This window comes from Grus americana, chromosome Z (assembly GCF_028858705.1).
Source record: "Grus americana isolate bGruAme1 chromosome Z, bGruAme1.mat, whole genome shotgun sequence".
Classification (NCBI taxonomy): domain Eukaryota; kingdom Metazoa; phylum Chordata; class Aves; order Gruiformes; family Gruidae; genus Grus; species Grus americana.
This window is the reverse complement of record NC_072891.1, coordinates 41,801,756-41,812,928: the sequence shown is the minus strand read 5'-3', so window position 1 is coordinate 41,812,928 and position 11,173 is coordinate 41,801,756. Positions and strand designations below refer to the sequence as shown.

Sequence of the window (11,173 nt, the reverse complement as noted above, 5' to 3'; positions counted from 1 at the left end):
GAAGAGCTGCTGTTCATCTCCATCCGTTCATAAACTAAGCTTGAACAAAAGATGTAGGAATGCATTTGAAACAGTCTTAACTGTTGATGTTTAAGTAGACCATAAATTAAATCTGCTGCCATTACGGAGAGGGGCAAGAGGGGCAAGAGGGGGGAAAATATGTTGGTAAACAATGAAATTGGAGTCCAGGGTAAATATGTTGTCACAGAAAACAGACACTTTAGGAGACGAAAAGTTTATTTAAAAACTGCCAACATTTAACAAAAACCATTTTACACTGTTTTGCATTTTCTACAGAAATACAATAACTTACAGCTGTGCTTAGTCCATTCTGTCACTAATACATATAAAACCAAATCTGATGATAAATAAGTGGGGAAAAAAAAAAGATATCTATTTACCAACCACCACCACTAAAATTGTACCTGTGAAGTCTGGAAGAAATCTGCATGGAATAGTTAGGACTGATGGGGTGCTCTTTTTTTTTTTTTTAAAATATATTTTGTACTAATAGGGTATGTAAAAGTTTCATTAACATGCAATACAAAATATTTGAGATAAACAAGGTAAAACTCAGTGTGCACAACTGGAAAGCAGTGCTAGGATGCCCTCCTATGTTTCTAACTAGACATCTGAAAACCAAATATTTTATATGGCAGAATTTCAACTTCCCTTCACAGCAAAACTAGATTTATAACCATGAAAATCTATACCTGGCTAGGTTCCGCTGAAGATGGATTAAAGGTGTGGAGAAAATTATCTAGTACTTCATATCAAAAAATAATTGTAGAATATCTCAAATCAACATTAAGTAGATGCATTTAAAAAACGAAATCAGCTGTTACCTAGCTATAAGCATTTGTGAGATGACAAGGTGGCAAACGTGCAGTTTTTTGTTGTACCATAAAGTATATAGCACGCTTGGAGAACAGTAAAACTTAAGCCATTCACTATTTATTAAGACTTTCTCCTTTCAATATTGCATCTATTATCACATGGCCCATAAAAGCTTACTATTCATCCCTAAATATCTTGCATAAAACTCAGGCATTGACCTATATGCTATTGATAGGCAATACCTCCCAAACTAGTGTGTTACCCTGGTTTGCACACAGGTATATTGTATGAAACTTTTTTCCACTACAAGAGGGGAAAAAAAAAGGAAAGAGGCAAAAAAAAAAAAAAGCAGGTGGAGGAGGGCAAGGAGGAAGGAAAGAAGGAGGGGAAAAAAAGGAAGCTATTGATACCCCGTAGTACCCATATTTCTCTCCAGCTGTCCTTTCAAACCTGTAATATTCCACAACCTTAGTTCCTCCTCAACCACAGTGCTAATGAAAATACACTACCCCAACTGCTTTTTCCCTTGAAGTCATAAACACGACCATTTGCAAAAGACAAAGCAGTCACTTACAACCCATCACACTACAAATGTCAAAGCTACGTCTCCACAGCATGGCCTGATCCTGTCAGCTACGTCAGTGGGAATTTTGTCACTCATTTTAACAGATGTAAAAATCAAGCACTCAGATCAGAAACAAACTAATAACCAGATCCTGCAAATTATTTCTGTACAAGGACCCTGGAGGGTTTATTACTTGCTCATACTAAGCTTTCTGATTTAATGAACTCCCCCCTCAATTAAGTAAATCAAGATTGCACATATCTACTCAGGGCTTCCCTACAAATTTCCCTACAACTTTGTGCCCTAGCAGCTAAGATAAAATGAAAAAAACCCTGAACCTGTATGAGCAGAACATGTCTTTCAGTTTTGCTTTCAGTTTTGCATTTAAGATGATGAGCTATATTTTCAGTAATGCCCTGTGATTTTACATGCTCATTTTAGAACATTTGGAATGAATTACTTTGTCTAGGAGAGAGGAAATGTGCTAGTATTTTCCAATAAAATTAAGCCCTTCAAGGATAGCTTTCAAATCCAATAATTCAAAATCAGAAGGCATTAAAAATTATTAGTAATTTTGAAAATATTTTTTATGTGATTCATTTTTATAAAAAGAACATGAGAAAAATATTGAAAATAAAGTACTGAAGACTACTTGTTGTTTGTATTCAAATACCAATTTCAGTTGCTAGTTTGTGTCTGGCATACTTTTCCCAGCCTCTCATGACTCTAAAGCACTTCACCCAAAATATGCCTGTCTTCCTTCCTGGAGGACTCCTGAAAGGTATCCCTCAGGTAGGACACTGGCTGAGCACCTCCCAGCTCTCCCAGCTTGCAGAACTTCACAAACCCTCTCGCTGTCTCAAACACTCCCTACAAGTACTTGGAATAAACCACCACTAATAATTTGGTTTGTGTATGCATATATTTGCCCGAGGATCATGAAAGTAAGGCAGACTAAGCCAGAGAGGGGAAGCACAGAGTCTCAGTGCTTTCAGCAAAACCCCTGACATTAGCAATGATCCTGCTAGACTCAGACTTAGGACAGGGCTTCCATGGAAGAGTTCTCTTCACAGATCACCAGTGTTACATAAAAATCTCCTGCATATGGCTATTTTTTGCCTTTTTCACGGGACGTTACATAAATACAGTTCTGCCATCCATCCATCCACCCATGCATACATGCACACTTATTGTGGGAGAATAAATATAGATAATTTATTCACATTGATAAAAAAAGAAAAAACAATCCCCCTCTGAAAGGAATTAATCCTGTGACAAAGTAAGACCAGTGAAAAACAAACAATGCTTTACATTCACTGTCCTGTAGAACATTGGTCATTTATCAGACTACTTTCCAGTGTCTTACTGTCCTGTCATCATTTTATTCTTTCTGCTACAAAACTTAACATTTATCTGCATTGGAAGTCTACATAAATTTACAATGGTCACAACTATGTGTCTGAGAATTTTTCATAGAAAAAAATATTGCAAAATACTATGTTTAAAACCAACTGTATTTCTGCCTAATATGAAAGCTATGAGAATTAAATATTTTTCCATGTACCTCGGTGTTACAAAAATCAGTGTTTAATGGCTCACTTAAACACTGTAGTGCTGTCACTACCGTGGCTCTTAATGCTACTTAAAACCATTTAAGACATCTACTATTTCTATTACATAACCTTAAAGATGATATTCCCAAGCCCACTTTACAAGATGACTATCCAGTTTTAAATGTAGCCACTTCAAAACACAAAAACTGGAACAAAAAGGAATGAACACAGTAGGTATAAATGTATTTTGTCTTGTAAAAACAAGTTCTGGTACCTTGTATCATTTACGTGATTTTTCAATAACAGGCAATACTCTATTAAAAAAAAATAATTAGCTACTCATTCTATGCAGCCATTCAGGAAATCTTACTGTATTAATGATGTACCAATTTAATAATTTTATTCACAACGAATTTACAGGAATTCCTCATCCAAGAAAAGTTCTTTGTTTCACCATAATTATATTCTGTTCAGAAACTGTCCCATGAAGAAAATATGCACCCCCCCCACGTGGTTTCTCCCCACCTCCATCTATACAGTAGGATTAACAGCAGGTTCCAGATGGTGCAGATAAAGACGCTTAATAAACTAGTCTTCAGTTCAGAGTTCTGCTTTTCAGAATAGTTGCATTGTACGTAAGTGTCTGCCAGCTATCTACAACTAAAAGCTTTTGCAAGTAATCAGACTCCTAACAAAAGTTTTTTAAAAAAATAGATCTAAGATACATAGTGCATCAACACAGCTACTGTAAAAAGCTTCCCCATCATTACAGCATATGTCTTTGTGAGATACTTAATATCTTACTGAATAGTACTAGGGAACTCAGAGAAGAAACCCAGCAACTGTCAGGAGCTTCCTACAAGACTGCAACAGCAATTTAAGACATAGAATAACAATATGATGCAGATGAGATGGTAAGGTCTAGTGTGAATCATTAGGTACAGTATTAGCTTGTGGGTAGATATAAAACACTATGCTAGACAAAAAAAATTTAAAAGCCAGTTATTACACGTTTAGCTTTTTTTTTTTTTAAAATCAGTAATTATAAACTGTAAAAATGTACCCTAATTCACTACAATAGACTATGCCCTGAGAAGTTACACTACTCGCTGAGTAAAAGCCACTAGAAAGTGTCAGGTCTATAATTCAAAAGCATAAACTCTCTACAAGGAATTTCTTGGAAGCACATATTTCCTCCATTTTTCAGCAATACATTGCTTCTTCAGAGGAAGACTCATGAAAGTTTACACTAATTGTAGTTTTCCCAACTTTAACTACAAACTACAAGATGATTTTTACTTTTTTTTTTTTCCTTTTCTCCTTTAAACTCTCCTGGGGAAACTGATGGCTTCATAGATAAAGCTCTTGCTTTTCACCTCTGAAAGAGGATGCAGGCCTAGCATGAGGTTCCAAAAAAAATGATCCTGATGAACTCCACTTAAGGACATCAATCAGAGCACTTTGGGGAGGTAGTCAGAGTTATTTAAACACAAAATGAGGCCACCTCACCAATGCTTTGCTACATTCTTCTTTGCTGGCTGGAAGAACAGAGAAGAGGTTGGGAAGGAAACACACCTCTGAGCACATGGGCGGGGGGGAGGAAGGGAAAATAATCTTAGACAGGGACCCTGAACTTCCTTTGAAACTGATTTCAATGTTAAGTGCATTTCAGAATAGGTGAGTTACTGTCTTTCCTTTATATCTGACATTAATAAAACAGTAAGATCTAACTGTAAAGACCTCTTGTCACCAAATGAGTACAGGACAAACATGCAATTTAAAAGTCACATCTACATTTCACTTCACTGCTTCTTCTTCCAAAATTGCTCTAGAAGATACAACTCGGGAATTGTGAGGGTCCATGTGTCGTGTCCCCCCCCACCCCCGGCTATAAGTGCAACAGCTCACTTACTACTAAATTACAAAAAAAAACCCCCAAAAACCCCAAAAACCTAAGGAACATTCTTCCCTCACAGAAGGCAAAACAAAAGTAAGCTAACAACCTTGGCCAAAAATTTAATCATCAAATCTCTGAAGACTTGCCACTTAAATTATTCTCCTGGTAGTCACATTTTGTTCATTCTATTATATGTTATTCTGAAAAAGTACGCTAGTTGAGTCTGGCTATGCAGCAAGCCTTTCAAAAACCCTTCATTTCTGCTCATCCACATTATACAGTACTGCTTTAAAAATTTGTTAATTATCTACTTAGGAACAATCTCACTCCTGTGCATAAAGACTAGCTACACATTCTAATTAAGCAGCGCTAACACAAAACTGGAAATGCCAGAAATTTTGATTATAAGACAGAATCTAAGCTTTCTCACTGTATTACTACTTTGCATATTTGTCTTAAAACAAAGTTCTATATAAGGTAATTAATCAAACTGTATAAACTGACAATTTATTTTCCCCCTATTTAAATGACACAAAAATTGATTGTATAAAGAATATGTAAGAAGTCAACAAAACACTAATATGCAGGCATGAGTAGATTAACAAGTATTAATCAGAGCAGCTATAGCAAAGCATTCCAATAATAACTTTATACAAGTTTGTTATTGTAGCTATCTTTAATGCTGCATGTGTTGCTCCAGTGACAGTAACACACAAGATAAACTGAATGTCAATGAAAAAACAGTTAATGTATTTAGCAGCAGAGAATTCAACCCCTTAAGAATGTGATTCCTTCTATTCTAATTTCTGTAGTTTCAAATTACATTTGCTCCTCAAAACCTTTTGTTTCTAGCACAAAGAAATTTCTACAAAGACTAATCAAGTGAACAAAAAGAATTTGCATCAATTCAAATGACACATACTACAGCAGAAGATAAAAATCAGTAAAGATGCTGAACTTTATATGAAGACTTTACAGAAGTACAAAGTTTGATTTTGTATTTGAAGGAACTTCAGAGAGTGAGAGCCTTTTATTCTGCAGCTTCTGTTGGACATTTTCTCCACAAGAATGTTCATTGACTACATTACAATTCTCTGACCTCTGAAACACAAAATGACTAAAATACATTACTTAAAGTAGTTGTACTCAGTAACCTTTATACCTTGGTTAACTACCAAGGCCCTGAAGCCTCTCTTCTTTTTCAAACAGTGCCCAAATAGGACTCTGCAGTAATATCAAATGGTTAGACAGGTATGTTCCAAAGATCATAGTTACAGAACATCACACATTTGTGAGCTTAATGTAATTTGTTGGAAGTATCTCTTCAATTATTTAATGTAAGAGGCTTCAGGACATTGATGGGTTGAAGTAACTTAGTCATGTATTTCCTTCTTTCATATAATTTATATTGTTACCATGAAAAAATTAAAGCTTGATTTTGACAGCTTATTGTTGCCATTTCTTTCAAAGAAGAAGATACAACTTGTTTCACTTTTATTGTTCAGTTTTCTCTGTGGCAGAGTCTGGTCTGCAAACATTTCTAAATGTAACTATTCTCAGTGGATTAAAAAAAAAAGGTGTGGGGGGAAGTATTTCTATCGGGTGTAGGCTTCAAAAACCTACACTTAAAGAGTCATACTAGAGCCATCAGTGTTTTGTACAAGTAAAAATATCAGCACCATCTCTAATCAGAGCTCTCAATGTTTTCCAAGTATGAAAATACAATGCAACTCTGTTCAGTTACATAGGACCAAATCTTGTCTTCTTACAAGCACACGTAACTCATGCTGACATGAATAGGAACTGCACATATGTAATATGAGGGCAGCTGTTTGATCTTAAGTGCTTATGATTGAAAGATTGTCAAATTCAATAGCACAGTACTTCCACAACAGAGCTCTAAGAAAGCCAACTAAGACTCCAGATTATAGTCTGGAAGAAATATGTAATAGGTTTCAAGTCAGATTCTAATAAAAATATTTTCTTCTAAAAACTCCAATCGTTCCAGTGCAAGAAGAGAACATCTCTTCCTTTCCACAGTTCAAGAAATATTTCTTATCACACTCCCACTTCCCAGTCTGCTCCTGCTACTAATATTCTTCCCATGAACAAGTACTTTTTGCCACACAGAAACAGAACACACAACTATGTTATTAACTAACTAATCTGGGACCAAGAATGTGATCCTTAATAGATTGCCGGCTGACTTCACACTTTCCAGGTTCATTCTAGTCATTAATGGGATATTGTTAATCAAGCTGACCCAGGCTACTACACCATGCTTTAATGCATCTTTCATACTCAAAAAACATCAGCTCCTCTGGGATGGGTAAAAGTTCTTAAGCTCAGACTCCAGTTAGTACCTGAACCTACCCATTTCTCAGTGGTCAGAGAGATAACATCTTTTGACAAAATTATGCTTAGAGCCATTCCCACACTTCCTTCACACATCAATCATGTTCTTCTGCAACTAAAACCGCCAAAGACAGCATCCCAAAGCACCTCAAAACAAATGGCCACATAATATGTCTCTAGCAATAGAAAGGCAGGTGTGGATGCCCACTGAAGCAAAGCTTTGCCATGGAGATGCTCAAGCCTAGGTCAGTCTTATCTCACTACTGTGAACAGAAGAGTATACATTTAGAAATGTCTGTTAGCTACTCTGTGCCTGAAATGAGTTATGAACATACTAAGACCAGAGGTGATCTATTTTCATTTTGAAATGCAAAAGTAACCCCCATACATCAAATTATTTAGAACTGTTGGAATTCCACATGTTTCAAGTGCCTTTTTTCTTTCCAAATGTTACCTTTTGAGCAGGCTACCTGTTTGGGTTTTTTCCTCCCTCATTGTTGCTCTCTGCCCAACAAAATAGCAGCTTGAAACTTATCACAGTCAGGAGGCACTTTGGGCAGGAGAAATATACAGCAATTTTGGCGAAGACTCTAGCTTGAAAATCTAATCCCCTTAGTGAATAGTCTGTTTCGAACAGAGGCGACGTTGCCATTGTACAAACTTCTTCTACAGTTGTACAATATTTTTCCCCTGGGTCTTTGGACCAGCACAATTCCATTAGTGTAAAAAATCCCTTATATAGACAAGTTCTAAGGAAATGACAAAATAAACCATTCACGTCTGATTTCAATGGAATAGAAATGTGTTTCAAATTCCCTTAAAATTTACAGTTATGTAAACAGAGAAGTACGGCTGGAGAAGTGCTCTTAAAGAAGAGTCAAAAGGAAAAAAAACCAAACCAACCACCAAAGATTGAAGCTCTGCAAAAGAGCAAAAGTGAAGAGATAGCTCCCGCCTTTTTTTTTTTTTAAATTGTATAGTCTCAATGACCAGTCAGAAGAAATACTTATTACTCCATCATCTATTGGACTTGCATGGTCTTGGTTAAGTACAAGTTACCAATGTGTGATTTAGCAGGCTGAGATTCTGTAGTGTACATAATACATTCAGAAATGTGTATCAAGTGTCATTAATTTTGGATTGTTGAGATAAAATAAATAAATAAATACCAAGTAGGAAATGAAGGTAGTCTGTTCTAAGAAAAGTATTTCCAAATATAGCTCTGACTGTGACTGTGAATGTGTGTTTGAACTATTTTCTGTCACATTTTCCTGTATCTGCTTTTCAGGATTTTTGACTTCATAGACTTCCCTATCAAACTCATGTGACAACTAATCAGCAAACAAAACCCCAGTTACAATAGTAAAAGGCATGGCTCCATGTGACTGGAGTCTTGAGAAAGAAACACTGCAGTCTGGTGTCCTAACACAAGTGGCTAATACAAAAGTAATAGCACTCACCAAATATTGTCTGAAACCAATAAGGTATTAGGAAGATGCCACTATAGTAAAGAGGAATAACCTGGAAACAGGTTTAGCTGATACTAACAGATCCTCCTATTCTTTTTCCACTCTCCTTCGAAAGCATTTCAGACTTTTTTTTTTTAAGCCAAATGATTCAGAGTCCACCTTAATGCAGCAGTTTATAAAAATAAGAAAATGGCATAGTAGGAAGCTGACACAGAGTGATTTCTTAAAAAGATTAAAGAACAAACTGCATTTGCTTACTAAAAAGGTATGCCAGTTCTTTAATAAATAAAATGACAGACTTCTACTCTGAATATGAACTTTAGGACTGACCATTAAGAGTGAGAAACACATGGTTAGCTAACACTTGCAACCAAGACATGCACTTGTGTCTGAAAAGAGAGTATTGCACTACAAGAAGAACCCCTGAAGGTTTTAAACTCTTCTTTCACTGACCTAAAAAAGTAACTAACCATTTCCTATAAGCAGTAGCAAACCTGGCTTGGTCCACATCCCTACAGGTTGTTAATACTTTATCAATGAACCTGTATTCCATCTCTGGACCAAGAGAGTCCTGCAGAGGAGCACGCTTCAGGCGTTTTGTTACTTGGGTATAACCTTGTTTGCTGCTGGATTCATTTGAACCATCGACATCCATAGGTTGTACCATGTGACTTGTTGCAGGACTGTGGTGGGAATTATTCAGAGTTTCATCACGGTTGTTCACAGATGGTAGCACCGCACTCAGAAGAGGAAGTTTGTTGCTTAGGTGGTGCTGAAGGTAGAACACACGCCTTCTTCAGAGGAAAAGGAAGGAAGGGAAAAAAAGGAAAGAAAAAGTCATATACTGAAAATAATCTGCTGTTGCCGCTGAACTGCTTCAGTTCATTTGCCATCCCACCAGATTCCCCCACAGACAGACACAAAATCTGCTGTCACTGCTCACACACTACAAAAAAGGGCCCAGTGTAACTTTGGCAAATCTGCTGTTACCTAGTCAGGCACATACACCCAGCTGGCAAAGCAGAGGTTTTCTGCAGCTGATCCATCTTCTGTCTATCTTTTGCTCATCTTTTGCCCTTCAAACATTTTAAGTACGAGGAGGATGATTAACAGTAGTTTGTGTCTCTTGCACAAACTATCAGGACAAGTGGCACTTATGTCAAGAAGATACTTAAGCCCAGTCTAATTTTCCATTCAATAGCTCTGATTATGCTCTTGAATGTTTTCCAAAGGCTTAAGACACCAGCTTAGAAATCTTTTATTGAGTGGTACCTTTTAAAAAAATCAGAACAAGTTGTCTGGAAACATCAGGCAAAGAACAACCCACAAATCAGAAGGACACTCTTTTGACCAAGTCCTCTTACCTATGACACCACAGCGTTTCATGCCCAGGGTAATTATCAATCAGTTCAGTGCAGAGCTCCAGCTCTTCCTCTAAACAGCGGGGGAGATCCACACTCTGCTCCTCCACAAAGGCGGCTTCTGCCCCTGCACTCTCCTCCTTTTCAAGGCTAGGGTTTTGCTCATTTACCATTTGATTTAGTACCAGTACATTATTGTCAGTCACAGTTCTGCCTATCAAGGACTTGAGTAAAAACTGGCGGTAGTGAAATCCACTATGGTCAGAAACATGCATGGACACCCAATATTTAGTGGATGAAAGTTCATCAAGGAGAATCTGAAACAAAAAGCGGTGACAGCTATTAACCAGTATAAAGGAGGAATTCACCACCACTGTTTCTGTGTTAAGGTAACCCTTCCTCTGGGGATTTCACCCACTGTGGTAATAGTTTAAGAACATACAGAGAAAAATAAAATATTCACCAAGCCTTTTCCACTGTATGCTGATGAGTATCTTGGCACCTCTGCACAAAAGAAATTATACTTCTTCCAAACTCTGAAAACAGAGGTGTCCCAGAAACTTTTGCATAACATGAGGGAAAAAAACCCCAAACAACTCATGATGAGAAATAAGCATTGGTTTAAAAATCTCAAAACAGCTAGGAATAAAGACTAGAGGAGGCAGATGTAGAGAGTACACCAAACTACATAGATATTAGTTAGAAGTATTTTGCCTCGTGTCAGAGTGTAGGTTGAGTTGCTTTAAAAAAAAAAAAAGATTTAAAGTAATTTACACAGTCATTTTCCAGGAAATAATGTCAACCACTAACATTATGTTCCAAATCCTAGAGCCTGTGCAATACAAAACTATTTGTCCATAATTAAGTTGCTTGACTTGGTAACTGGTAAACTCCCAGAAAGGCTTTCACAATAACTGTGATAAATACTTATATCAGTGACTGCAGCTGTATTTGTAACACTGATGGCACCTATGAATTTTCTCTAAATTCTGAATGTTTTTAAACCTTCAAAATTCATTTCCAGTAATATGGGTGAGTTGGACTACTGGGCAAAGCTTCTTTTACTTTACTTTCTCTATTAGAACTAATGGTTGTATTTCTTTAAAGGCTTTAACACCTCACATTGGAGAGTTTAA

The 11,173-nt window shown here is 36.7% G+C and overlaps 1 protein-coding gene across 1 annotated transcript in view; it reads right to left on the bottom strand.

Annotated features, from left to right (window-relative positions):
• Nucleotides 1-228: 228 nt before the first annotated feature.
• The window catches only part of PTAR1 (protein prenyltransferase alpha subunit repeat containing 1), a 38,973-nt gene continuing 28,028 nt past the window's right edge, over nt 229-11,173 (bottom strand). The window contains exons 6-7 of the mRNA XM_054808762.1: nt 10,041-10,354; nt 229-9,470 (exon numbers count right to left, since the gene is read on the bottom strand). Coding sequence (XP_054664737.1) covers nt 9,122-9,470; nt 10,041-10,354 — 663 coding nt within the window. The 3' untranslated portion in view covers nt 229-9,121. The remainder of the gene's footprint in view (nt 9,471-10,040; nt 10,355-11,173) is intronic.